Genomic DNA, 25,418 nt, shown 5'->3' with positions numbered 1-25,418 from the left:
ATACATGGGGCTTGAACCATGAAGACTTCAGTTTGAGCCTCAGAATGGTCACTGTGTGGACTTGGACAGATTCCTCAGACTTTCTGAGCCTCAATTTATTCGTCAGCAAAATAAGAATTTCAGTGAGATGGGACTTTTGTGAGACTCAATTAAAATAAGAGAAATAAAAATGCTTTGCAAACTGCAAAGCTACTACACGTAGGAGGTAAAAGATCAGCTGTTGGATAAGATCTCCAGATGTCTGACATTTTTTTTTCTTCTAATATTCTCCCCTCCATTTTAAAATCACTAATAACCCCCTACCCCCAAAGTAGTCACTGCACATCAGTGGCCTCACAGTACAGCACTGGGGTGGGTCTGTGGGCGTGAACTCAACCACCATCCCTGGAGAGCTTTGAGAACACACCTCTGCTCCAGCTGTGCCCCCGTGAGATTCGAGATTCGTATTAAACTAGTCTGGGGATGGAGCATCCATGCGATTTGCAGGTACTGTCAGGATCAAGAAATACTAAGTTTAGTGCACCAGGGTTCGAGTCTAGGTGCTACCTACTTTGAAGCTGTCTGACTCTTGGCAAATTTAGCTCCATAATTTTGGCTTTTTTTTTTTTTTTTTTTTACGGCAAAATGAAATCAAAAGAATGATTTTTATTCCTGCAGTGAGAGTTAAATGGAATAAACGCATGCTTGTACCAAAGATCCTGTGGTTTCTGCCAAAGGGTCTTCCTTTGTTCTCTGTGTATTAGAGGAAGCTCAAGAAAGGGAAGACCAGTAGGCACTCCTGGCCCTTGGCTTGCAGAGAAATGAAGGTGGCTCTAGTGGTAAAGAACCTGCCTACCAATGCAGGAGACAGAAGAGACACAGGTTCCCTGGGTTGGGAAGATCCCCTGCAGGAGGGCATGGCAACACACTGCAATATTCCTGCCTGGAGAATCCCATGGACAGAGGAGCCTGGTAAGCTACAGTCCGTAGGGTTGCAAAGAGTCGGACATGACTGAAGCAACTTAGCACACAGCACTAATAGTTTGTTTTTGCCTTGGGAGCTACTGAGTCTATGGAGAGTCTCTTGGTTGTGTCTTTTCTGTTTTGTTCTGGTTTTGTTTCTTTGTTTGTTTTCTGTGCGTAGTGCAGCACACCCGAGATTTCACCCCTCCAAGACCATGTTTAACTTTCCCCGTAGAGCCCGGTGCATGTCCTCCTCCCCTCGCCCCGGCCCCTGCCACCACATACACACATTCATTAACATAGTTGACTTGTATAGAATTCACTCTGGTGGCTTTTTCTAAATTGCCTTTCTAAAAAGGTGATCCACCAGGTAGATTGAAGACTTATACGGTTTCTACCCCCATCTCCATATGATGAAACTGCTCTGGGCTCCATGGTGGGCGACTGGCACTTTCCCTGGCTTTGGTGACTGCATTACATTTCAGCGAATGCCCTGGCCCCAGAATCCAGAGAGTGTTAGAAGAGAAGTCTGTTACGTTTGCATGCCTGCTCCCTAGCGCCGACTGCCCCACCGACGTCTTGATACTCAGCAGCTCATGTTAGGAATGTAATGGCTTCTTGGCTTCCTGTTGACCTGACCATGTCCACAGAAGTGGTTTGTCAGAGGTGGCGTTGAAGGGAACAAGAAGTCACATTGGCTTGGACAAGTGTGTTTCTGGGCCAAATTTTCTGGAATGCAGAGACACGGAGATTCCAATGAACTGCTCTTGAAAATCCCAAAGCTGCTGCTTGAGGATCCCCAATTACAACAATTACAATAGCCACTCATCTTCATCCTAACAGCAGCATGTCTTGTTTATTGAGTACTAACTGCATTTGGCCCTTGAACAACACGGGTTTGAACTGTTCAGGTCTGCTTATACATGGATTTTTTTTTTTTAATAGTCAGTATATTAAGTATTACACAGTCTGTGGTTGGTTGAATCCATGGATATGGAACTGCAGTTATGGAGAAACTGTATACACAGGGCAAGCTGTACTAAGATTTTCAACTGCAGAGAGGATCAGCTTTCCAGCCCTTATATGGTTCAAGGGTCAACTATACAGGCAAGGCATTCCAGATAGTTTACATGCATTACCTTAATTAAGCCTTGTGACAGATTCATGAAATAGCTATTGTCATTTGACAAAAGACGAACTGGATGTGGAGGCTTTAAGTGTTTTAGTAATTTGTTCAAGTTCACCCACAGTAGTGAGTTGTTGTCGTTGTTTAGTCACTCAGTCATGTCCCACTCTTGGCGATCCCATGGACCGTAGCATGCCAGGCTTTCCCGGCCTTCACCATCTCTCGGAGCTTGCTCAGACTCGTGTCCATTGAGTCAGTGATGCCATCCAACAACCTTGTCCTCTTTCATCCCCTTCTCCTCCTGCCTTGAATCTTTCCCAGCTAATATCAGGGTCTTTTCTAATGAGTCAGCTCTTTGCATCAGGTGGCCAAAGGATTGGAGCTTCAACTTCAGTATCAGTCCTTCCAATGAATATTCAGGACTGATTTCCTTGCAGTCCAAGAGACTCTCAAGAGTCTTCTCGAACACCACAGTTCAAAAGCATCAGTTCTTCAGTATTCAGCCTTCTTTACGGTCCAACTCTCACATCCAACGTAACTACTGGAAAAACCATAGCTTTGACTGTACGGGCCTTTGTTGGCAAAGTGATGTCTCTGCTTTTTAATACACTGTCTAGGTTGGTCATAGCTTTTCTTCCAAAGGACAAGCGTCTTAATTTCATGGCTGCAGTCACCATCTGCAGTAATTTTGAAGCCCAAGAAAATAAAGTCTGTCACTGTTTCGTTTCCCCATATATTTGCTATGAAGTGAAGGGACTGGATGCCATGATCTTTGTTTTTTGAATGTTGGGTTTTAAGCCAGCTTTTTCACTCTTCTCTTTCACCTTCATCAAGAGACTCTTTAGTTCCTCTTCGTCTTCTGTCATAAGGGTGGTGTCATCTGCGTATCTGATATTATTGATATTTCTCCCAGCAATCTTGATTCCAGCCTGTACTTCATCTAGCCCAGCATTTCACATGATGTACTCTGCATATAAATTATAAATAAGCAGGGTGACAATATACAGCATTGACATACTCCTTTCCCAATTTGGAACCAGTCTGTTGTTCCATGTCCAGTTCTAACTGTTGCTTCTTGACCTGTCTGCAGATTTCTCAGGAGGCAGGTCAGGTGGTCTGGTATTCCTATCTCTTGAAGAATTTTCCACAGTTTGTTGTGATCCACACAGTCAAAGGCTTCAGCGTAGTTAATGAAGCAGAAGTAGATGCTTTCCTGGAATTCTCTTGCTTTTCTATGATCCAGTGGATGTTAGCAATTCGGTCACTGTTTCTTCTGCCTTTCCTAAATCCAGCTTGAACATCTGAAAGTTCTCAGTTCATGTACTATTGAAGCCTCACTTGGAGAAATTTGAGTATTACTTTGCTAGCATGTGAGATGACTGCAATTGTGCCATAGTTTGAACATTCTTTGGCATTGCTTTTCTTTGGGATTGGGGTGAAAACTGACCTTTTCCAGTCCAGTGGCCACTGCTGAGTTTTCCAAGTTTGCTGACATATTGAGTGCAGCAATTTCACAACATCATATTTTATCATTTGAAGTAGCTCAGCTGGGATTCCATCACCTCCACTAGCTTTGTTCATAGTGATGCTTCCTAAGACCCACTTGACTTCAACACTCCAAAATGTCTGGCTCTAGGCGAGTGATCACACCATTGCGGTTATCTGGGTCATGAAGATCTTTTTTGTATAGTCCTTCTGTGTATTCTTGCCACGTCTTCTTAATATCTTCTGCTTCTGTTATGTCCATGCCATTTTTGTCCTTTATTGTGCCCATCTTTCAATCAAGCTGGAATCAAGATTGCCGGGAGAAATATCAATAACCTCAGATATGCAGATGACACCACCTTTATGGCAGAAAGTGAAGAGGAACTCAAAAGCCTCTTGATGAAGGTGAAAGTGGAGAGTGCAAAAGTTGGCTTAAAGCTCAACATTCAGAAAACGAAGATCATGGCATCCGGTCCCATCACTTCATGGGAAATAGATGGGGAAACAGTGTCAGACTTTATTTTTTGGGCTCCAAAATCACTGCAGATGGTGACTGCAGCCATGAAATTAAAAGACGCTTACTCCTTGGAAGGAAAGTTATGACCAACCTAGATAGCATATTCAAAAGCAGAGACATTACTTTGCCAACAAAGGTTCATCTAGTCAAGGCTATGGTTTTTCCAGTGGTCATGTATGGGTGTGAGAGTTGGACTGTGAAGAAGGCTGAGCACTGAAGAAATGATGCTTTTGAACTGTGGTGTTGGAGAAAACTCTTGAGAGTCCCTTGGACTGCAAGGAGATCCAACCAGTCCATTCTGAAGGAGATCAGCCCTGGGATTTCTTTGGAAGGAATGATGCTAAAGCTGAAACTCCAGTACTTTGGCCACCTTGTGTGAAGAGTTGACTCATTGGAAAAGTCTCTGACGCTGGGAGGGATTGGGGGCAAGAGGAGAAGGGGACGACAGAGGATAAGATGGCTGGATGGCATCACTGACTCGATGCACATGACTCTGAGTGAACTCTGGGAGTTGGTGATGGACAGGGAGGCCTGGCATGCTGCAATTCATGGGGTCGCAAAGAGTCGGACATGACTTAGAGACTGATCTGATCTGATCTGATCTGTGCCCATCTTTGCATGAAATGTTCCACTGGTATCTCTACTTTTCTTGAAGATATCGCTAGTCTTTCCTATTCTATTGTTTTCCTCTATTTCTTCACTTTATTCACTCTGGAAGACTTTCTTATCTCCCCTTGCTATTCTTTGAAACTCTGAATTCAGATGGATATATCTTTCCTTTTCTCCTTTGCCTTTCACTTCTCTTCTCAGCTGTTTGTAAGGCCTCATCAGACAACCATTTTGCCTTTTTGTATTTCTTCTTCTTGGAGATGGTTTTGATCACTGCCTCCTTTATAGTGTTGTGAATCTTTGTCCATAGTTCTTCATGCACTCTGTCTGTTAGATCTAATCATTTGAATCTATTTGTCACTTCTACTGTATAATTGTAAGGGATTTGATTTAATTCATAACTGAATGGTCTAGTGATTTTCCATATTTTCTTCAATTTAAGTCTGGATTTTGCAATAAGGAGTTCATGATCTGAGCCACAGTCAGCTCAAAGTTGTGAGTTGGGAGATGGAATTTGAACTCTTGTCTCTGAAATTCCAGGCCATGTTTTCCTATTCATCACTCATCTGTTCCCATAGTTGGAGAAAACTAAAGTATTTTCTGGAAAGATATTTGTTCATCTTCCTGCTTGTTTTGTTTCAAGAGAAAGTAAAAGAAGTCTTTCAGAGTTGGAATAGAATGTATTGGTTATTTGGTTGTACTAGAAATAATAGTAAGTTCCAGAATATCAAAGGGTTAAAGAGTACGGAAGTCCTCTAAATATTGAATCCTACTTCCTGTGATATTCACTCTGAAGCCCTTCCAGAGATGAAGCTGTATTCCTGACTCCTAGTTTTCTCCATATCCCACATGCCCAGTGCAGTCCTAAACACACGTGGTCATAGCCACCATGTAGCACATCTGTCCATGGTGTCTGACCCCAGGCAATGAAAGCAGGAGCATTCAATAACACATGTTGGGTTTGACTAATATCAAGGACACTGGCAACACCAGTATCCTTAGGTTCTGACATCCTGAGCCTCGGTCATGTGCCCCGCGGCGTGCCAAGAACGGCCCAGGCGGTACCGTGGTGCCCTTGCTGGGAGATGTGCACACGGCTCCAGGAACCTGGCTGGGCCCAAGGGTGCTCCTCTAGAATCCAGGTTTCCTGCCTCAAACGGGCTTGGTGTTTACTCATTCCACAAGCAGAATTCAACTATTTCCTTCTATTTCTTACTCAAAGAAACAAAAGAAATTTTACCTTTTCTACACGGGATTAATCATGATTGCATTTTCCCCCTTCAGTTTCAGGGAAGGCTAATTTTCATGGGCCAGTTGAATGAGCAAACAAGCAACTGGCTAGGTGGACCTACTAGGCACAGGGCAATCCTGTGCCCAGGCTTGAAGCAGCTGTGGCTGCTTCCCAGAGCCACAGGGACTTCACTCTCGAGCGTTAGTTTCCTCTCCATGCCCCAACATCCGAGATAACACTTGGATGGCACAAAGTAATTGATTATTTCTTATTGTTAGTGCTTTTATTACCTGGGTGAGATGCTGATGTGACCAGTGTCTGTGACTTTGTTTCTTTTTGTAGTCTCAGCACCAGTTGATGAAAAGCACTTGAGGCTGATCAACCCTCTGCTTAATCTATAAAAGAGTGAGGCTCACCCTCAGGGCTCTGTACTCGACCCCGAGGGGCCCGGATACCTGGTGCACTGGGCTTCTGGCTGGTGCAGCCTTGGGGCACTTATTCTCTTCTGATGATGCGTGCTCATTAACTAGGTAGGTTTTAGTGATTTTCCATCAGAGGGTTCAAAGGCAGCTTCAACTCACCACCTCTGCTGTGTTAGATGTGCTCTGTTGATCTTAAAGAATAGTACAGTCTCTATAAGAAGAGGCTATGGGATGAGTTGGCCACCTAGGCAGAAAAGAAAGAAGGAAAAGCTCCTTTTGGATCTTATATTAGCATTCAGATCAACAGATGGGGCTTTCCCTCTCCTGGCTGTTCAGGTGTAAGAAAGAGTAAGGCTTCCTGGTGACAGTCCCTTTGTTTAGAATTTCCTATGTTCCTGCTCTATTCCCCTGACACTTGGAAGTTGAAAATTGCTCCAGAGAACACATTTTATAGCCCAACAAAGAATACATATTTTTTACATGCTGCCCTAGTGAGTCACTTGGTTTTTCCTACTTTTTGATTGAAAATTGTTTAAATATGACCCTCAGTGGGTCCTTATGGTTTTAGGGCCATATTTGCAAACATTAAGCTGTTTCAAGACTGGGTTGGGGGCAGATTTTTAGCCAAAGTGAGTTAGAGTCATTGCAGGTAAAGTGCCTGGCGTCACGGTCACATAGTAGGTGTTTAATAAATGCTGGTGTCCACCATTAGTAATGACCTTAAATTAGCTGCACTCATGTCTTTGAAATTCAGCCTTGTTTTTTTAGAAGAAATCGTGTTCTTGGTCATAATTTTTGTCTTGTTGGAAAAGAGCAGAATCAGGAAAACGGCTTTAAGTAAATCCTAATGTTGCGAGCCAGGCACCCAGTATAGGACACATAGGGTTGCCCATGCTTGGTTTGCGTTGCTTTGAGTTTCTTCCTCAGAGACTGTATCTGCCTTCCGGCAAAGTTTCAAAGAGACCCGTCTGGGGAGCACAGAGATGCTAATGATAAGGTCTCCCTAGCAGCCCGCGGTTGCTGTGGCCTGGTGGTGATGTCATGGAGATTAAGGCATGTTATCTGTAATGAGAATAAACCCTTGCTGCTGAGTGCAGCAGTGCAGCGCCAATCTTGGGCTGGGCAGGACGCTCAGGGCTTATTTTAGAGCCAAATGAAAGCAGGCCGTTATCACGTTCTTTAACTATAATCAGCCGAACAGGATACAGGTAGCCACAAAATGGAGTTATTTAAAACAGTAACAAAATCACACAATCTGGAAGTCTCTCTGCAACATCTAGTTAAAGCTGTCTTAAGTGTGGAGAAGACAGAGCAGGTTTATTTTGTAACCTCCTCCATGGTAATCAGATCAGGAAAGCTTCCTTATGAAATGAAAGGCAGGGACCCTGACCCAGAGGCTGCCCCCAGAGCAGTTGAGTTTGACCCCAACTTGTAAACTGGAGCCTTTGAAAATGATTCCAGTAGAGTCCTGAGTTTCCAACCATCTGCCTGTCAGGGCAGTTACCAGGGAAAAGGGGTCTCACTAGCCCGGGCAGTTGGTCCAGCCTAGCCTGGTGACCCCATAACAGCCCCTCAACTTGGGATGAAAGTTGATTCTGGATATTGATTATGAGACTTTATCTTGGGTAGCTTTTCCTGTGACATTCCAGTAAGACTCTGGAGTGGGGCACAGGGCTAAATTCTAAGCATTTCCTAGGACCTGTCAGAACCTGCTGCTGAGCAGAAGGCAGAGAGAAGTGGATTCAGTGTGGTCCCCATATAATTCTGGCTCTGTACCTGTTAGGTATGTGACCTTGGACACATTTTTAGGCTGGCTGAGACTTGGTTTGCCCCTCTGTGAAATGGGGATGATTAGACTCTCGCAGGGACATCCTTAGAAGAGTACCTTGCTGACAGTTGCTAAACAGACTTCAGTAAACATCAGCTATTGTTACCCTGGTCTCCAGCTATAAAGCTCATGGACAGAAGCTACCACATGATCCCTTGATAACCCTTGCATGGCTTCTGAAGGTGTCTGTTACTGCAGTAACATGTGTGAATTTTACACTGCATCATACATGCCAATGAGCTAAGAAAACCAGGAGGCCTATCCAGCCAGCTGGATAAAGCCTGAGTCAATTCCCAATGCGTTTAACACCACCCCCATTAATTAATAATGGCAATGAAAACCAGACTAATAAATTACAACAGCAGCTGCAGCCCTGCCTTCTGCTGAATGCCTCCTCTGTACTAGGCACTGTGCTAAAGGCAGTGCGTGTGTATAACCTCATTTAATCCTCATGACCGCCCTATAAGGAAGCCATTGCTCTCACTATTTTACAGATGAGAAAACTGAAGCACAATGAGGGTTAAATTAAAACATCATTGTAATATGTAGATGAGTTATGATTTGAGCTTAGGTCACTGGCTTCAAAGGTAGATTGTTAATCATTAAGTTTTTTTGGGCTCCAAAATCACTGCAGATGGTGACTGCAGCCATGAAATTAAAAGACGCTTACTCCTTGGAAGAAAAGTTATGACCAACCTAGATAGGATATTCAAAAGCAGAGACATTACTTTGCCAACAAAGGTCTGTCTAGTCAAGGCTATGGTTTTTCCAGTGGTCATGTATGGATGTGAGAGTTGGACTGTGAAGAAAGCTGAGTGCTGAAGAATTGATGCTTTTGAACTGTGGTGTAGGAGAAGACTCTTGAGAGTCCCTTGGACTGCAAGGAGATCCAACCAGTCCATTTTAAAGGAGATCAGCCCTGGGATTTCTTTGGAAGGAATGAGGCTAAAGCTGAAACTCCAGTACTTTGGCCACCTCATGCGAAGAGTTGACTTATTGGAAAAGACTCTGATGCTGGGAGGGATTGGGGGCAGGAGGAGAAGGGGATGACAGAGGATGAGATGGCTGGATGGCATCACCGACTCAATGGATGTGAGTCTGAGTGAACTCCGGGAGTTGGTGATGGACAGGGAGGCCTGGCGTGCTGCAATTCATGGGGTTGCAAAGAGTCAGACACGACTGAGCTACTGAACTGAACTGAACTGAAGAGTCTAAAATCCAGCAAAACATAATCAGGCCTTCTGTTGTAAGACTCATAATGAGACTAGCATTGATGCATGGTGTATTTCAGTATCCTTCCACATGCCTGATTATTTAAACTCAGAGCATCTCTGGAAGTTTATTTATAAGTGAGAAAATAAAGCCTCAGAAGAAGGTGAGCAACCTGCTATGACTGCACCCTGGATAAACGGCAGAACCGAACTTTTAAGCCAAGGCCATACTTCATCCATGTCTGTAAGACACCAAGCACAGCCATGTTCCACTCAACCCATGCTGCCTTTCACCAGCTCGGATCCAGATTCCAGCTGCAGAGACAGAGTTGGGTAGTAGGAAAAGGATAAAGCTAATAATAGTTCTGGTCAAATCCTAGAAAACCCTTCCAGGGTCACCGGCAGAAATCCCCTGTTGAGGATGCAGACTGGCATGGTGGGCCAGTCAGGGGCCAATTAGCATTGTCCATTGTGGCCTATCGGAGAAGGCAATGGCACCCCACTCCAGTACTCTTGCCTGGAAAATCCCATGGACGGAGGAGCCTGGTAGGCTGCAGTCCATGGGGTCGCCAAGAGTCGGATACGACTGAGCGACTTCACTTTCACTTTTCACTTTCATGCATTGGAGAAGGAAATGGCAACCCACTCCAGTGTTCTTGCCTGGAGAATCCCAGGGTCGGGGGAGCCTGATGGGCTGCCATCTATGCGGTCACACAGAGTTGGACACGACTGAAGCGACTTAGCAGCAGCAGCAGCAGCAGCAGCATTGTGGCCTATGGTTTATTCTGTGGCTGATGAGTATTTCTGTGAGAAGTTTATTCAGGGAGTTCCCCAGGCCAGATGCTTGGATGGTTCATGGGCTTCATTTCTTTCTCAATATACACTGATTCTGCTTGCATCTGCTGAGAGGGAAAAAGTCAGGGGACAGTCAGCAAGACTAAAAATGTCCTGAAGAGGAAGGGGCTTTGGAGGACTTGCCAGGAGATTGTGCAGCACAGGTACCCACTTTGGCTCTGCCGCCTATGGATGCCTGTGTGGTGCTTGTCAGGAACTGGTTTCCATCTCACTGTGGTCAGAGTGGCCAATTTTTTTTCTGGGTGCGCATAGGTGCTCTTTGGTTAATCTGGGTGTGTAATCTCTCTAATTTATTTCTAAAGCAGGAAGCCTTCACATCACATTTTGCAGTTGATCTCTTCAATCTCAGTTGCGTCATCAACTATTCAAGATTCAGGCAATCAGATGATCATTCATGCATTCTACCTTTTAAGTCAGAATATTAATACCTTCTCCATGCTGGGTGCTGTGCTAGGTGTGAAACAGATCCAACTCCAGTCCTGTAGTATGGAACTTTTATTCTAGCATACGTTCCCAGCCCAACATTAAGTATGCTTCACATTAAGCACTGCCTGATTTCAGAAAGGGATTCCTGGAGGGAGAATTCCTTCCAGTTATTTAGAAGTTCATGTATTACAATGTTAACGTGTCATCTGGCACCTGTTACATAACTCAGGTTGGACTTTAAGTGTGTCTCCTTTGGGATGCCAGGAATAGTGGGAAGAGGAACTGGGGGAGGGATGAAACGCCTGTGTGGGATGAAGTATTTGCTGCATCTTAAAGCTCGTAACTGGCTACTGGAATTGCCATTCTTTTTACTTTGTAAAGGTGTTAATAAGAAAATAAAATGTCTGGAAAAAAATTGAAAGTAAAATATCATTGCAACTGAATAAAGGTCATAACTGGAATAAGAGCTATATTTTTATCACCAAGGCAGGAAAAAACATCCATTTTCTTGTTTCATAAACTGTACTGTTTTCAAAAGTAAGGGTATACTCACTACTATGGGAATGAAAGGGAGGGGCGGGGTTCCAACCAAGGAGTCAGCTGGTTTTCAACAGTCAAGGAGCTGGCCTTCTCTTGGTCTGAGCCTATTTCTTAGTGCCTAAACGAGACAGTGGATCCTGCCATTTCTTAAGCCAAAGTGACCCTTCCCAGCTCTTCTCAACCTTGGAGACAGTCCATGTGGGTTCCAGCAGAGGCCCAGGATTCAGTTTAAAACAGCGTATTCCTTTGGCGTATCCTTGTCCATGCAAGTCATCCTTGTTCAAGCCCAAATAACTATTTTATCATGCTTTTTGGGGAGGAGGGTTCTGCTCCCCTTTTCCATCCCGCTAATCACCGTTGTTCTCTTGGTCTTTAAGTTCCAAGTGTGACATGACTGTGTCTGTAGCCCTGGACTTTGCTGTGTCCCGTGCTTGTCACTCTTGTTGTGTAGTCACTAAGTCGTGTCCAACTCTTTTGTGACCCCGTAGACTGTAGCCCACCAGGCTCCTCTTTCCGTGGGATTCTCCAGGCAAGAATACTGGAGTGGGTTGTTATTTCCTTCTCCAAGGGATCTTCCCAACCCAGGGATCAAACCCACGTCTCCTGTATCGGCAGATGGATTCCTTACCACTGAGCCGTCTGGGAAACAACACCCTTGTTAGGCCTGCCTTGATTTGCGTTTCTCACTGTTGCCCTGGCTGGTGGTTAGTGACTCTTCACCTGCTGGTTGGTCCGCAGCACCATGTGGTTCTCACGTCTTCCAATTTAGTGAAGCTCCTTTCCCTTCTCTTCTATAGAATTACCCTTTATGACTATCAAGCCATGTGCAGGGCCAACAAGGAGAGCAGTGACGGCGCCCACGGTCTTCTGGATGTAAGTACAGTACAGTCACTCAGAAGACAGCTGTGTGTTTTTTCCTGTCTCTGTGTGTGCATATAGTTTTCCTTGGACCCATCAAGTTTATCTGTTTCAAAATAATGAATATTTAAATGTGTTTCCTGATTTCATCGATTAAGAAAAGTTATTTCTGTTAAATCCAAATCTGGTGATTTCCAGAATGACAAACAGACCTGAAGCCTTTGATGGATTAATGCAGCAACCCCCCTTTGGATGGGTAGAAAAGGGGAGAAGTTTTGTCATTCCTTATTCTCAAATAAAAGACACTTTGGTTTGGTTCAATAGAAACCTTCTTTTTGGTTATAATAGAGCTGCTAGCCTGTGAACAAATTCACATTTTGATCAGATTCTCCACTCTAATTGTGTTGCTGCTTTTAACATTATTTTCCCTGGAGCTGATCCATCCATGGTGTCACAGTTGAGGATCCATCAACATAACTTTGTATCATTAGGAACTGGCTTTCGGATCACCAGAAATTAACTTAAAATTTACCCTTGGTTTAAAAATATAATTTGCAATGTGCAAGCAATGTAAGCTTGGCCACCAATAACTTGAAAACACAGAAAAAGCAGACACAGATACTTCTACATAGTCTGGCATATAGGTGTAAGTATAACCCTTACATGTTATCATTTTGTAAATTCCAAAAATCAACCTAAAATTTGGTTTGAAACACAAAATTTAAGAACCATTTTGGTTTTAAAATATAAATACACACCTTCTCATTTGCAGATGTAAGATCTTGCAAGGGGATTATTTAAAAACCAAATATTTAACACGGTTCTCCTAGACTAAAGGAGCAAGAAATGATTCTGAGCTGGGACATTTCTGAGAGGCAACTTGGAACTAAAAATGGGACGATTTGAAAAATACCACTTTTTAGAATGAGAATCAACACATATTTCCTAACCCAGTTTCCCTAACCTTAGCATAAGTATTTCCAGACTTAAAATGTTCCCAAGATATGTTTTTATCATTAGGCTTAAAAGCTCAATGGCTTTGCCCTTCTGAATGTTAATGTGCATTTAAAATTTTAATCCCATATTTATATAATCCCTTTGTTTACCCTGCATTGAGCCAGCATCTGACAGAGAATCCTAGAGTATCCTGCCCCTGTGCCTCCCCTTCCTCACTTCCAAAACATCCTTAATCCCTCTATTAATTCTCTCCTCCCACACTGAAATGTCACTACCCATCCCAGTGGGTACAAAGATCCAGAACTGTCCTATGGTCTGAAAGAGAGATGGTTATTTTTCAAGCCATAAGAAGTGTAATGGCAGAACCACAGGACTGCATGGCTGCATTTGGTTTTAGGAAATAGTTAATAATTCACATCCTTAGATGACCCTAATCCTGAAAGCCCTGTGGTTCAGGGAGTGATGAAGACACACTCAGTCAGAGTCAGAGATTCAGTCTGCCATCTGGGTGGGCTGGGAGTAACCCCCACGGACTGTTGTTCTGTGCATTTGCTTATTGGCTTGAGTAGGGATGTTTTTAAAAATGTTCAGGGGTATATAAATTTGTTCTTGTTTTATTTGAAACTGGATAATCCTCCCATTCCTAGTTCTAGTCCTTATCAGCAAAATGCTTTGAAGGTAGGATTAAGCAGCCATCACATCAGAAACCAGGATTAGGCATTTCATTTCCCTGCTACCTAAAGGGAACCACAAAAGGTTCTGAGGCTTTTCTGGACCTGCAGCTTGGGGCCCGGGCTTTGCCAGTGTCATTGCTTGTCTCTCAAGTCCACCCACCGCTCACATATCTGGCATACCTAGGTACAAAGAACTGACTGAGGGGGAGACCTGGTATTTTCCAGAATTCAGGAAATTGAATTATCCACATAGGAAATATCACAGGGTAAACAATCCCACTGCTTTTTTTAATTAAAATATTCTGAAATAAAGATTAGCCTGTCAATGCCTTCTTTTATAGAGTGAAGGGGATTTTCTGCAAGGATAAAATCACATGTTTATATGGTTATCATTTTTTTTCAAGTCCGAATATGTGAGTGTGAGAAAAGGCAGCTTAAATCCTACATAATTCATGGGCAGCATTAAAATCAAGTATGTGCAATTTTTGCTTATTTCAATGAATGACATACAGTGATGGAGAACAGGGAATCACCTTTCCAAAAGGCAGCCCTGAGAATTACCATTTGAAATTAGTTATATGATTCCTGCCGCTCAGCATTAGGCTGCGAAATATTAGCCCCCAGAGGGTAAAGGTTTAAGCATCGTTTGCTGAACTTCCTTTTTCCTCCCAGAGATAACCCCTGTATTAGATCATGTTTATTTGACTTGTAAATCACATCTTACCACAGGGGAGTTCAAAGTTTTAAAATGTTAGTTTTGGGATATAGTATCCAACCATTTCGTCTTTAAGGGAGAGCTTCACTGTTTTTTGACATGATATGAATCTCTCTAGAAGAATAACATTGTCTTTATGTAAAGCCTTAGGTTAAACTACAAATTTTGTGTGTGATACATTGTTTTTAATGAACCGAATTCTTCTCTGCAGCCTTATAATGCCTTCCTTGCTGCAGTGAAATGGATAATGACAGAACTTGTCTTGTAAGTACAATTTGCTGCGTTTTTAAAAAAGCATTACTTTTCTGTGTTCTAAAGTGAATTGAGAGATTGTGCTTCATGCTTCCAATAACCATTAGATGATTCCTCACACTCTGTGATAAACTCACTGAACATCTCGAAATATTGAACGTAGAGTCCAAAAGATCATCTTTTAATAGGTGAATCGTGGTCACTGCTTATGCCCTTATGTCACTGTTTAGCAGACTAACAGCTTGCAGTACACAAACCAAATTTATTTATTGTGGTTACTGTTAAATTTAACATCGACGTCTGGCTGTTTTTAATGCAGCCTGGGTGGGCTGTGGTCAGAAGAACAAATTGCCAGGGCTGTCCACCGTGCTGCTTTGGATGTCTTGGCATGTGCAGGCGTGGGGGCCTGTGCAGTCATGGGTCAGGGGCTTTCTCAGGTGTGATTTAATTGTTTACCTTGTCAAATTACAGTCCTGCTGGATGCATCTGTGACTTAGGTCAAACTTGAAATGGCACAAAGATGAAAGGCTTGACTTCCAGATGAGATATTGGACACATTACAGAAACACTGTGTCACACAGAAGGAAGGAATTCCATGGACCAGCATGGAAACCAGATCATTCAAGCTGCACCAGACTCTCATTCTTATTTTCCCATTAAACTTCTAGTTCTGTGTGTTTAAGGCAGATTTCTTGTTATTTCACGAACGGACAATGTCTTATTTATTGCTTTAATGTAACCTATATTAAGTATAACTTCACATGGAGAGTAAGTTCTTTGTGTATATAAGAGACAGAAAATACAGGTAATAGTGGGATTTTCATTGTGAGCTGCGAGTGATAGCAGCCATGAGCCTGAGAAGGAAATGACTAGATTTTGATCTATTTCCTTCCATTTGGTTTTACCTGGTAGCTCAGCTGGTAAAGAATCTGTCTACAATGTGGGAGACCTGGGTTTGATCCCTGGGTTGGGAAGATCCCCTGGAGAAGGAAATGGCAACCCACTCCAGTATTCTGCCATGAAGAATTCAATGGACTGTGTAGTCAATGGTATTGTAAAGAGTCAGACACGACTGAGCAACTTTCACTTTCATTGGCATTCTTTACTAGCAATTGAGAAATTATGATTTTTGTGAAGTTGCATTGGGACATAATTTCCTAAAAAGGAGTTTATTCCAATTGTCCTCACCACCTTGCCCTACACACACACACACACACGCACACACACACACACTCAAATACATGTGTGACAGTGTAAATTTTGAAAGTATCCTTTATACTACAGATCATAGTCTAAGTAGAGACTATTCCGTTTGTATTTCTGAACCAAGGTAGGAGAAGCCCTTTGAATGTGGACTTTTTACTGTGGACTCAGACTATAATAAGAAAAAAAGTTTTCCCTATAAAGCATGATATTTCTCAAATGAATCCCTGAGTCTTAAGTGAACCTGATTTCAGGGTTTGGCTGGCAATGGTGATAAAACAGTCTTTTACAAGTAAGACAAAACCTAGTGAAAATTCAGTGGTAACTGAATGAACCATGTTGATATATCCAGATATCAGATGATGTTATTCTTTCAAATGAGGTGAGTGATGTTGAATAACACAGAATGTCACTCTTCCATTCAGGGTGTGGGTAACCAAGTAACCCTGGCTTTTCCATTCCCTGCTTAGGTTTCTGGTGGAATTTAACCTTTGCAGTTGGTGGCACTCAGATATGACAGCTAAAGGTAAGGAGCAGCTGTCTTCGTTTTCCTTGTTCAGAGTGATGAGCCCGGGATCCACCAGCTACTTTTTACCAGGGATGTGCTCGCATACGACTACCCAGGACAAAGTGGTGATTTCTCCTTTCTGTTAGCGGAAGGCATCTTTTGTGCTGAGGGCAGTGCCGTTCAGGCTGACAGAAAGTCCACAGCTCATGTTGAATGTACACTTTGACCTGTTTTCTTAACTAAGGCTTTGAGGTCATACACTGCACAAGTGAATTCTTCAGAAGCTAGTGGGCAGTGCTGAAATCTAAAGGTCATAGACGCATCACCTTTCTCAGGCTGAATGAATGAACAATCATTACCTTTTTACTATTACCTTTCATAAAATATAAATCTGATCATATTATTTTCATTGCTGAAAAAGCCATCAATGATTCGATCAGTAACTAGTAGAAACTATTAGAGGCCTGAGTTTAGAGTTAGTTTAATATGGATATAAGTTCTGGCTCTGAGATTGGCCTTTGTCAAGTTAGCTGATCTCTTCAAGGCTCAGTTTCTCCACAGTAAGCTAAACAAAGAAAATAATAAATAAATAATATTTATCTCTTATTTATTGTTTGTGTGTATGTGTGTATTTAATGGTAAGCTAAATCATGGTGTATACTGAGTGTAGGACTGGAATATAGTAAGCCTTCAAAAAGGTAGCTGTAATTAATTTATGATAATGGTGATGATGTTGACTTGTATAAAGAATGAAATATTGCCATTTACAGCAGTATGGATGGAACTAGAGAATATATTTAGTAAAGTAAGACAGAGAAAGACAAATACTGTATGACATCACTTATATGTGGAATCTAAAATTAATACAAATGAATCTATATACAAAACAGAAACAGAAAATAGGAAACAAAGTTACAGTTACCAAAAAATGACAGTCCATTCACAGAAAGCCATAGGAAATAATTATAAAACTTAGTAATATTTAGCAAGAAAAACAATATGCAAAATTGTATATGCTCCCCAAACCCCCAATGACTGGGGAGAAGGAGGATGTAGAATTAACTCGGATCAGCAGTCAGGGCACTGGGGAGTCAATAAACAGGGACCAAAATATGAATTAGGAAGAGAAGACCCTCAGATACCCCAAAGAAAATTTTACCTATAACATGAACCTGCTTTTTTTAAAATTGTAGATGGTTTGAAAAAGGAAGATGGGAAGGAACTTACCTAATGGGTACTTGTTATCTCTTTTCTAGTCACTTTTCTTACTTGGCTAGCATGTCCAGATTTTTACTATTAGGGGTGAAAAAAAGGTACCTGAAATTAAATGAGAGAAAAGGAAGGAAAATGATCAGTGGAGGCCAAGCGAGTGGATGGTAGTTGGTCAGATGGCTGCTGTTCCTGTGGCACCAGTGCCTTGGGACAGATCTCAGTCTTTCACAGTCATGCTTGGAGCCCTGTTTCACCTAGAGACGAAGCACCTGACTTCTGAGTCAGGCAGCCTTCCTCTGCCACTTGCGGGCTGTGCAGTTCTGGACAAGTTGCTTGGTCATTATGAGCTTTGGTTTCCTTGCTTGTCAACAGAGATAAGATGTGATACGGCTGTGAGCAATGGATTCAACCATGCATGATGCAAAGCCCACACGCAAGGTGTGGCACAGGGCAAGTCACCATGCGTGGGCGGTGGGGCTCCTGTTTTGGGAGCTGGTGTCCCTTTTGGCTTAAATGTCTGGCTCCTTCTGAGGAGTGTGCTCAGTGCTGGGGCAGAAGGCTGGTGGTCTTCAGTGCTTCACTTTCTGGCGTTCCTCTCTTTCCTATTCATATCCACATGGCCTGCCCACCCTGCCCACCAGGCTTTTGTGGTGAGTGCCAACCTTCCTTGCCACTAACCCCAGTCTTACCTTGGTCGGCTTCCCTTCCCTGCTGCTACAGGCATCTGCCCTCACTCCTGTGCTGGTCCTTGACATGGACAGTTCGTTGTTGAGTTACTTCTGAGTGCCAGTCTCTGAACTAGGATATCTGCTTAGACCAGTAACTTTCAGCGTAGGGGTGATTTTGCCTCCCAGGGGTCATTGCAATGTCAAGACATTTTTGGTCACAACTGGGGATGGGAGAGAGCTACTGGCATCCAGTGAATAGAAGTCAGAGATGCCCATAAAACACTCTATTACACATGGGACAGCCCCTCACAACAAAGAATCATCTGACTCAGAATGTCCATAGTGCCACTATTGAGCAATCCTGATGTAGACTGAGGGGTGTAGGGTAGGAGAGATGAATTATGAAGGGGGGCACAATCTTTGCACTCAGAAACTCGTGGAGGTTCTCATTGTGAAATTTCACCTTTCTTCTCCCTTCTGTCTCCTCCAGCTTAGCTAAAATTTTAGCTAAGAGAAATGATGTAATGCTTCAGGTCTGTGTTTTCTGTCTTAGAAACTTTTTAAACAACTCTTAATAGGTAATTCCAAACTGTCTCACTCCACTGACAGACTGCACAAAGGCCTTGTCAGATGGTTAAATCATCTGCAAGTGCTGTGCCTGTATGTAGCACTTTTTTCCTTCCAGAGTGCCAGCACTGGGTTCTCTTCAGATCCCTTTTACACACCTGAGAGGTGGGGACTGCTGGAATGTGTCGTTGAGCCTCTCCCAGGTACCTAAGTAAGGCAGCTAGGAGAAAATAAGCTCAACCGTAAACCAAAACCGGCCACCTTCGCTGGAGGGCGGCGGGAGACGCAGCTGGCCCTCTGTGAGTCCTGTGTGGAGCAGGCTGCCTCACGTGGATTGATTGTCTCATTCGGACCTGCAGCCCTCTGCTGGGCATGGCTATGACTTTTTCCATTTTATAGATAAAGAAACTGATTCCGATGGTGAATGCTTTCACCCACAGAGCTGCTATCATCTGAATCTTTGTTAGATGTGAATGTGAATCTCAGACCCAGTATAAGCCGGGAAAAGTTCCAAGCACCATAACAATATTGCCTTTCGAGGTTTCTGCATTCTAAATTTACCCTTCTCTCACTGGATAAAGACCCTGAGCTGAGACATACATCTTTGTTTAGCTAAAAATGGAATCCATAATTACACTGTTTATCTGCTTCATTTCCTTAATGAAGGGGACTGTGGAAGGCCATTTCTGCTTGATTATCACAAAGGTATCATTTTGGCGAAGTTGCACAAAGAGAATGGAGCTTGCTGGCACCCGGTTATGAATGAGGGTGCATTCGCAGAGACAAAAGAAGAGGAAAGCTTTTCAAATGGCAACTCTATTCATTCCTGATTGTCTGCACATAATTACTGTGAACCCAAGTCAGTTATTCTCATCAGGGACATTTGTTGCTAAGGGAAAATTAAAGAAATCCAATTGTGTGGATGCTCCACTGGGTGCCTCGTTGTAAGTGAGTGATAGGTCCTGGCGGCTTCGGCCTGAGACGTCCAGTGTAATTGGGGTGAGAAGCAGACAGGGTGATGGCCAAGAGTGAAGGCTCCAGGATGTGACGAGGACGTGCATATGCATTTGGGCTTCAGAGCATACAATTGTGTGACAGGCAAGCATTTCACTTCATTTCTCTGAGTTTTAGTCTCTTCATTTGTAAAACAGGGTAGCAGCAGGGCTCACCATGAGAGGGTGAGAATGCAATCCGTCAAAGGATCTAGTGTGGTGTTTGGCTTGTACTAGGCACTTAGTGGGGCTTCCCATGTGGCACTAGTGGTAAAGAACCTGCCTGCTGATGCAGGAGATGTAAGAGACATGGGTTCGATCCCTGGGTTGGGAAGATCCCCTGGAGGAAGAAATGGCAACCCATTCTAGTATTCTTTCCTAGAGAATCCCTTGGACAGGGGAGCCTGGCGGGCTACCATCCATGGGGTCACAAAAAGTTGTTGAACACAACTGAAGCCACTTAGCACACAGCCACGCACGCACGCATGCAGGCATTTAGTGAGTATTGGCTGCAAAGGTGGTTTTGCTGTTTAGGTAAATGATGATCATGATCAGTCACTTTCTGTGGGGCTCAAGGCAGGCTGTGTCTACTTCCTGAACTTCAATTTTCTCTTCTGGAAAAAAAAAAAAAGAATCAGTCTAGCTGAGCTCCAACACCTTTGTAAGATGATGAGTTTTGAATGCCTGAGAGTTAAAACAGTACCCATCAGATGACTGGCAGCCTTAGTTATTGGTTTGAAATTCCATAAATAAACAGTAAAAACTGGCAAATATATGTGATGTTTTCCTGTAGCACTCCAGACAAACAAACATCTTCATAATAAACCATACTATTTAGATTAAATGTGGCCATGGTTTTATATGATAATTCATGTGTTTCCCAAAAGCACCAAGCAACTTCCAGCCAATCTATAGTCTTACTTCAAATAAACTCAAGGGCTTATTACCACATCAGTATGGGTGACCTAGAGTTATGAAAGGAATAAGAATTTATCTCCAGAAAGGATCAGAGCCAAATGAGTCTCTCCACTGAGACATTTGGACTCTTTCTATTGTAACTGGGCCCAGACAATTAGAGATGGTGCAGTTATTAGGGTTATTTAAATCACGTGTGCTGCCTATCTCAGCCTGCCCCCCAGAGATCTTTCTTCCTTTCTCTCACTGGCCAAACTTCATACAGTAGTTAAATATATATGTGTGGGAACCAGATAGTCCAAGTTCAAATTTTGGCCCTGCCACATACTCACTGGATGAATTTAGGCAGTTCGCTTCATCCTCTCCTCCATTCACTAATTTACAAAACAGAATGAACACTTTCTCCTATCTCATAGTCTGATTTGTTTAAATTTTGTAATGTAGTACTAGATAAAAATGTATAAAGTGGAATGACATCTGGCATATAGTAATTTCTTAATAAATTTAGCTGTTACCATCGTTATATGCCATCTGCATGCTTGCACTGTATTAATTTATAATCTGTGCTTTTATTTAATCTTTATTTCAGTAAGCTGACTTTTTGAAAATTAAATATTAAAATGCAGCTTCCCAAATTAAAAGTTAGTCCTGTTTGCTGTATGCTGCTGCTAAGTCACTTCAGTCGTGTCCGACTCTGTGCGACCCCATAGACGGCAGCCCACCAAGGCTCCCCCGTCCCTGGGATTCTCCAGGCAAGAACACTGGAGTGGGTTGCCATTTCCTTCTCCAATGCATGAAAATGAAAAGTGAAAGGGAAGTCTCTCAGTCATGTCCGACCCTCAGTGACCCCGTGGACTGCAGCCTTCCAGGCTCCTCCGTCCGTGGGATTTTCCAGGCAACAGTACTGGAGTGGGGTACCATTGCCTTCTCCAGTTTGCTGTATAATCAATTGTAAAAATAATAACCCTGAAAATAAACTGTATTATAGTTAGCTCCTCTGAGCTTCATGTTTGGCCTCCCTAGAATAAAGGAGAAAAAGAACAAATGAAAGAAAGAAAAAAAAAAAAAGGTAAAAACTGCCTAGCATCAAACAAAGTCATCTTCCTGACAAGAATGAAGGACATTGATAAAGAAATGGGAGGAGAATGATGTTCCAACCAACCACCTCTGTGTTGTTACTGATGCATGTGCGCCACCTGAAATCCCCTTGCCTTCCACTCAAGGCAGGCCATTTGCCATTAGGGGCAGAGAATCTGCCATTTCCTTTGTCTGTTTTATTTGCCTGAAAAACACCATTCAAAAGAATTGCTTATTTGCTCAGCAAGCATGTGAGGACACTTCCTGAGAGCTAGTACTGCAGGCTCCGGGGATGGGCGGTGTCTGGAACTTGGCCCTTTGCAGGTGCAATGGCTACCGGCATGGTACCCTCCCTGCTGTCAGGGTCAGGGAGGCATCCAGCCAGACAGTGGTGGCCCAGTAAGGCTGACAGTCAGGATTCAGTGAAATAGCATTCCCAGAAGAAGCGGTGGTGGCTGTAAGCGCGTACGCTTAAGTAGCACTGGCAGTGTACCAGCCACTTTCAATAGATGAAGCTGGTTCATCCCCAAACGACCCTTTGGACTTGGTTCTGTTCTTCCCATTTTGCAGAAAACATTACAGTGTGGAGAAGTTAAAAACCCACTTAGTGTCACACGGCAGCAGCAGAATTCACAACACCCAGAATCCGTGCTGTTAGCTACTCTGCAGTTAGCATGTAGAGTAACATGAAGACGGTATGTAGGTAGTAACATGAAGGCGGGGAGAGAGGGGCAAAAATGTATGTGAAAAGACGCTTGTGTTCACTCTGTTCAGAGTTATGCATGCATCAGTCTATTCATTCCTCAGAACAACCCTGGGAGTTAGTATGTGAATCACCACTTAATGTCAGTGACCAGTTCCTAAAATCACGATTGGCACAAAAAGCTGATTGAGTCTACTTCCTTTTGTTTTAAATAAGAAAAACTTCAATGTATTATGCTTCAACTCCAAACCCCCAATCAATTTCCTCAGAATAATTAAAGCTCACTAAAAAGGCCTGTATATAAAAGAATCACGTAAGGATATAAACACTTAAAACACAGCTTTCTGATCACCCAACAATTACCTGGTTGTTACCAAACAGTTGTTTTGCACTCAGTAACTCTGTGATGCTGTTAGTGCTGGCAGCCTCCCAGATGGACATTCTATGAAACATCTAATGCTGGTTCTAACATCCAAACCAGTTGCATTTGGAATATACCTGGAGAGATTGTTACAAATATACGTTTATATCCACGTTATCATCATAGGAAGTTTGCGTTTCGGGAATCCACCTTAACTTCATAGGAAGTTTGAGTTTTGGGAATCTGTAAGTAAATGTTCTACTGGAAAAATGTTCATGAGTAAACCTCTTGTGAAGAGTACCTGTACTGCTAGCGTCTCCATTTTACAGGTGAGAATACTGAGGATTAGCTAAAAGTAGTGAAGCAGGAATTTGCACTCCGAACTCCTCTGACTTTACCTTTAACTACTATGCTAATGATATCTATCATCATTGTCATCATCACTAATGGCTTCATGAGAATACTGGCTTTATTTTTGTCTTTTAAACAAAAGTATTGCACTAAGTACTCAGCATATATTGTTTAAATGAGTTCTCAAATCAACCTCTAATAGAAGAACTATATCATGCCCAATTTACAAATTTAAAATATTAGGTTTTGAAATTTGCCTACTGGACATAACTTGTTTAAATTATTTAGTAGACCACCAAATCCTTACCAAGTACCTACTATGTATTTACCCATGTACCAGGGTTATTTAGTACTATCTTTACACACAAGGAACTTCACAATAGTAGGATTAGGTTCATGGCTGTGTTTCATAGACATTACGTATTTTACTATTCCGTATTTCTGTTTCTGTTTATTTTGTTTCTGTAATAAAACCGTATAACTGTATTATGACCTTTATCTCACCCTAAATAATACGGTGTAGCTTATATTTTATACATTTATTCGGATGTATACGTGTGTGTGTGTTTTTGTTGCTAAGGTCACGTAAGTCTGAGGCCAGAGACCCAGTGAGTGATGTTGTACCAGAAAGTAGAATTCTTGAGATGCATAAATGATAGTTGATCACGCCAACAGAACTGCTTGAGGAATTATAGCTTATAGAGTTGCTTGGCAGATGAAATCACTTGACTAATTAGAAAATAATGCATTATGCTGTGCCTAGAAAAATCACAGAGCAGCAGGAGCGGAACTGTGTTCTGAGTTACTGTGGGCTGCCAGTCACAACAAAGCCAGTGCCTTGTATTCTTTATCTTTTTTTTTTTTTTCCCCTTATCCCTACAGCCCAGAAATTGAAACAGACCCTGGAGCCTTGTGACACTGAATATCCAGCGTTCGTCTCTGAGCGCACCATCAAGGAAACCTCAGGGAACATTGCTTGTGAAGACTGCTCCAAGTAAGCACCCCTCCCCCTATCCCCCGCCTCTTTCTGTCTGGTAGAGGCCTTTCCCAGATGGGCCAGTGCGGCTGCCATGCCCAGGATTACGATGAGAGCTGGAAACATGGCTGCCCTCTTGTGTGAGGAACTATTTTCATCAGCTTGGAAGGAGCACCACTTGGCTTTGTTAGAGGGATCGTTTAGAGTTTGGGATGCATTCAAATGTATGAAAACATGTCCTAGAATATAAGAGATTTTTAGCCCAGTTTGTAGATGGTTGGAAGAAGTCCTAATTGGTTTTTTATCCCAATTAACAGTTGGCAATTTATTTCACCAATTGGGGGAAATTTTTCAGATGTTTTTGTTGAAGGCTCCAAGCCTTCAGGATTCACCCAAATCTGACATATTCGGAATTATTTCTTGGTGGCTTAATATGAGTGTCCCTGATTATTAATGAAGTTAGACCTCTTTCACTGGTTTTATTGATCATTTGGAGTCTCTGGCTTCTTCTTTCCTGTTAGCAGTTCTCTCTTGGGCGGTGGGTCTATTCTTACTGACTTGGACATTCTTTTTGTGTTCCAGATATGATTTCTTTGCAGTTCTGTGCTTTGTATGTGTCTTCTTATTCCTTGGTCTGTCTTTTCACTTTTTATAGGCATCTTTAGATGCATGTAAGTTTTCTTTTGCTTTTATTTTCATGTGGTCAAATTTATTATTTTTTTCTTTGATTTGTGCATTTTGTGCCTTGTTTCAGAAACTAGTCTCTACCCTAATGTAATACATATATTCTCATATATTTTTATTCTGAACACATTAAGAAGTTGCCTTTCACACTTAGAACTTTAATGCCTCTGGAATTTATTTGTGTGAGTTTCATGATTTAGAGGTCTAATTTCATCCTTTTCCATATAGTTGGCCTGTTAACCAGCACTTTTTACTTGGTATTTTTTTATTTTCCAATAGATTTATTATGACACCTGTGTTATAGGCTGGGTTCCCATCTATGTGCAGCTCTGCTTTTAGGTTTTATGGTTTTTGTGTCAACACCATATCTGTTTAATTATTATAGCTTTGTAATGTGACTTGATAGCCAGGAGGAAAAAAATCTGTTTCTCTTACTCTTCTTTTAAGTCAGCCTAACTGTTTTTGCCTCTTTACTCTTCTATATTAATTTTAGAGCCAGCTAATTAATTTTGATGAATTATGCTAGGGTTTTGATTACAATTACTATAAGTTA

General features: G+C 42.4%; 1 protein-coding gene across 1 annotated transcript in view; it reads left to right on the top strand.

Annotated features, from left to right (window-relative positions):
* Window positions 1–25,418, top strand: part of CACNA2D3 (calcium voltage-gated channel auxiliary subunit alpha2delta 3) — a 901,045-nt gene that overhangs the window by 825,891 nt on the left and 49,736 nt on the right. The window contains exons 32-35 of the mRNA XM_070359574.1: window positions 11,990–12,065; window positions 14,608–14,660; window positions 16,322–16,377; window positions 24,088–24,199. Of these exons, the coding sequence (XP_070215675.1) occupies window positions 11,990–12,065; window positions 14,608–14,660; window positions 16,322–16,377; window positions 24,088–24,199 (297 nt within the window). The remainder of the gene's footprint in view (window positions 1–11,989; window positions 12,066–14,607; window positions 14,661–16,321; window positions 16,378–24,087; window positions 24,200–25,418) is intronic.

This window comes from Bos mutus, chromosome 22 (genome assembly GCF_027580195.1).
Source record: "Bos mutus isolate GX-2022 chromosome 22, NWIPB_WYAK_1.1, whole genome shotgun sequence".
NCBI lineage: Eukaryota > Metazoa > Chordata > Mammalia > Artiodactyla > Bovidae > Bos > Bos mutus.
This window is presented reverse-complemented; position numbering and strand designations above follow the sequence as displayed.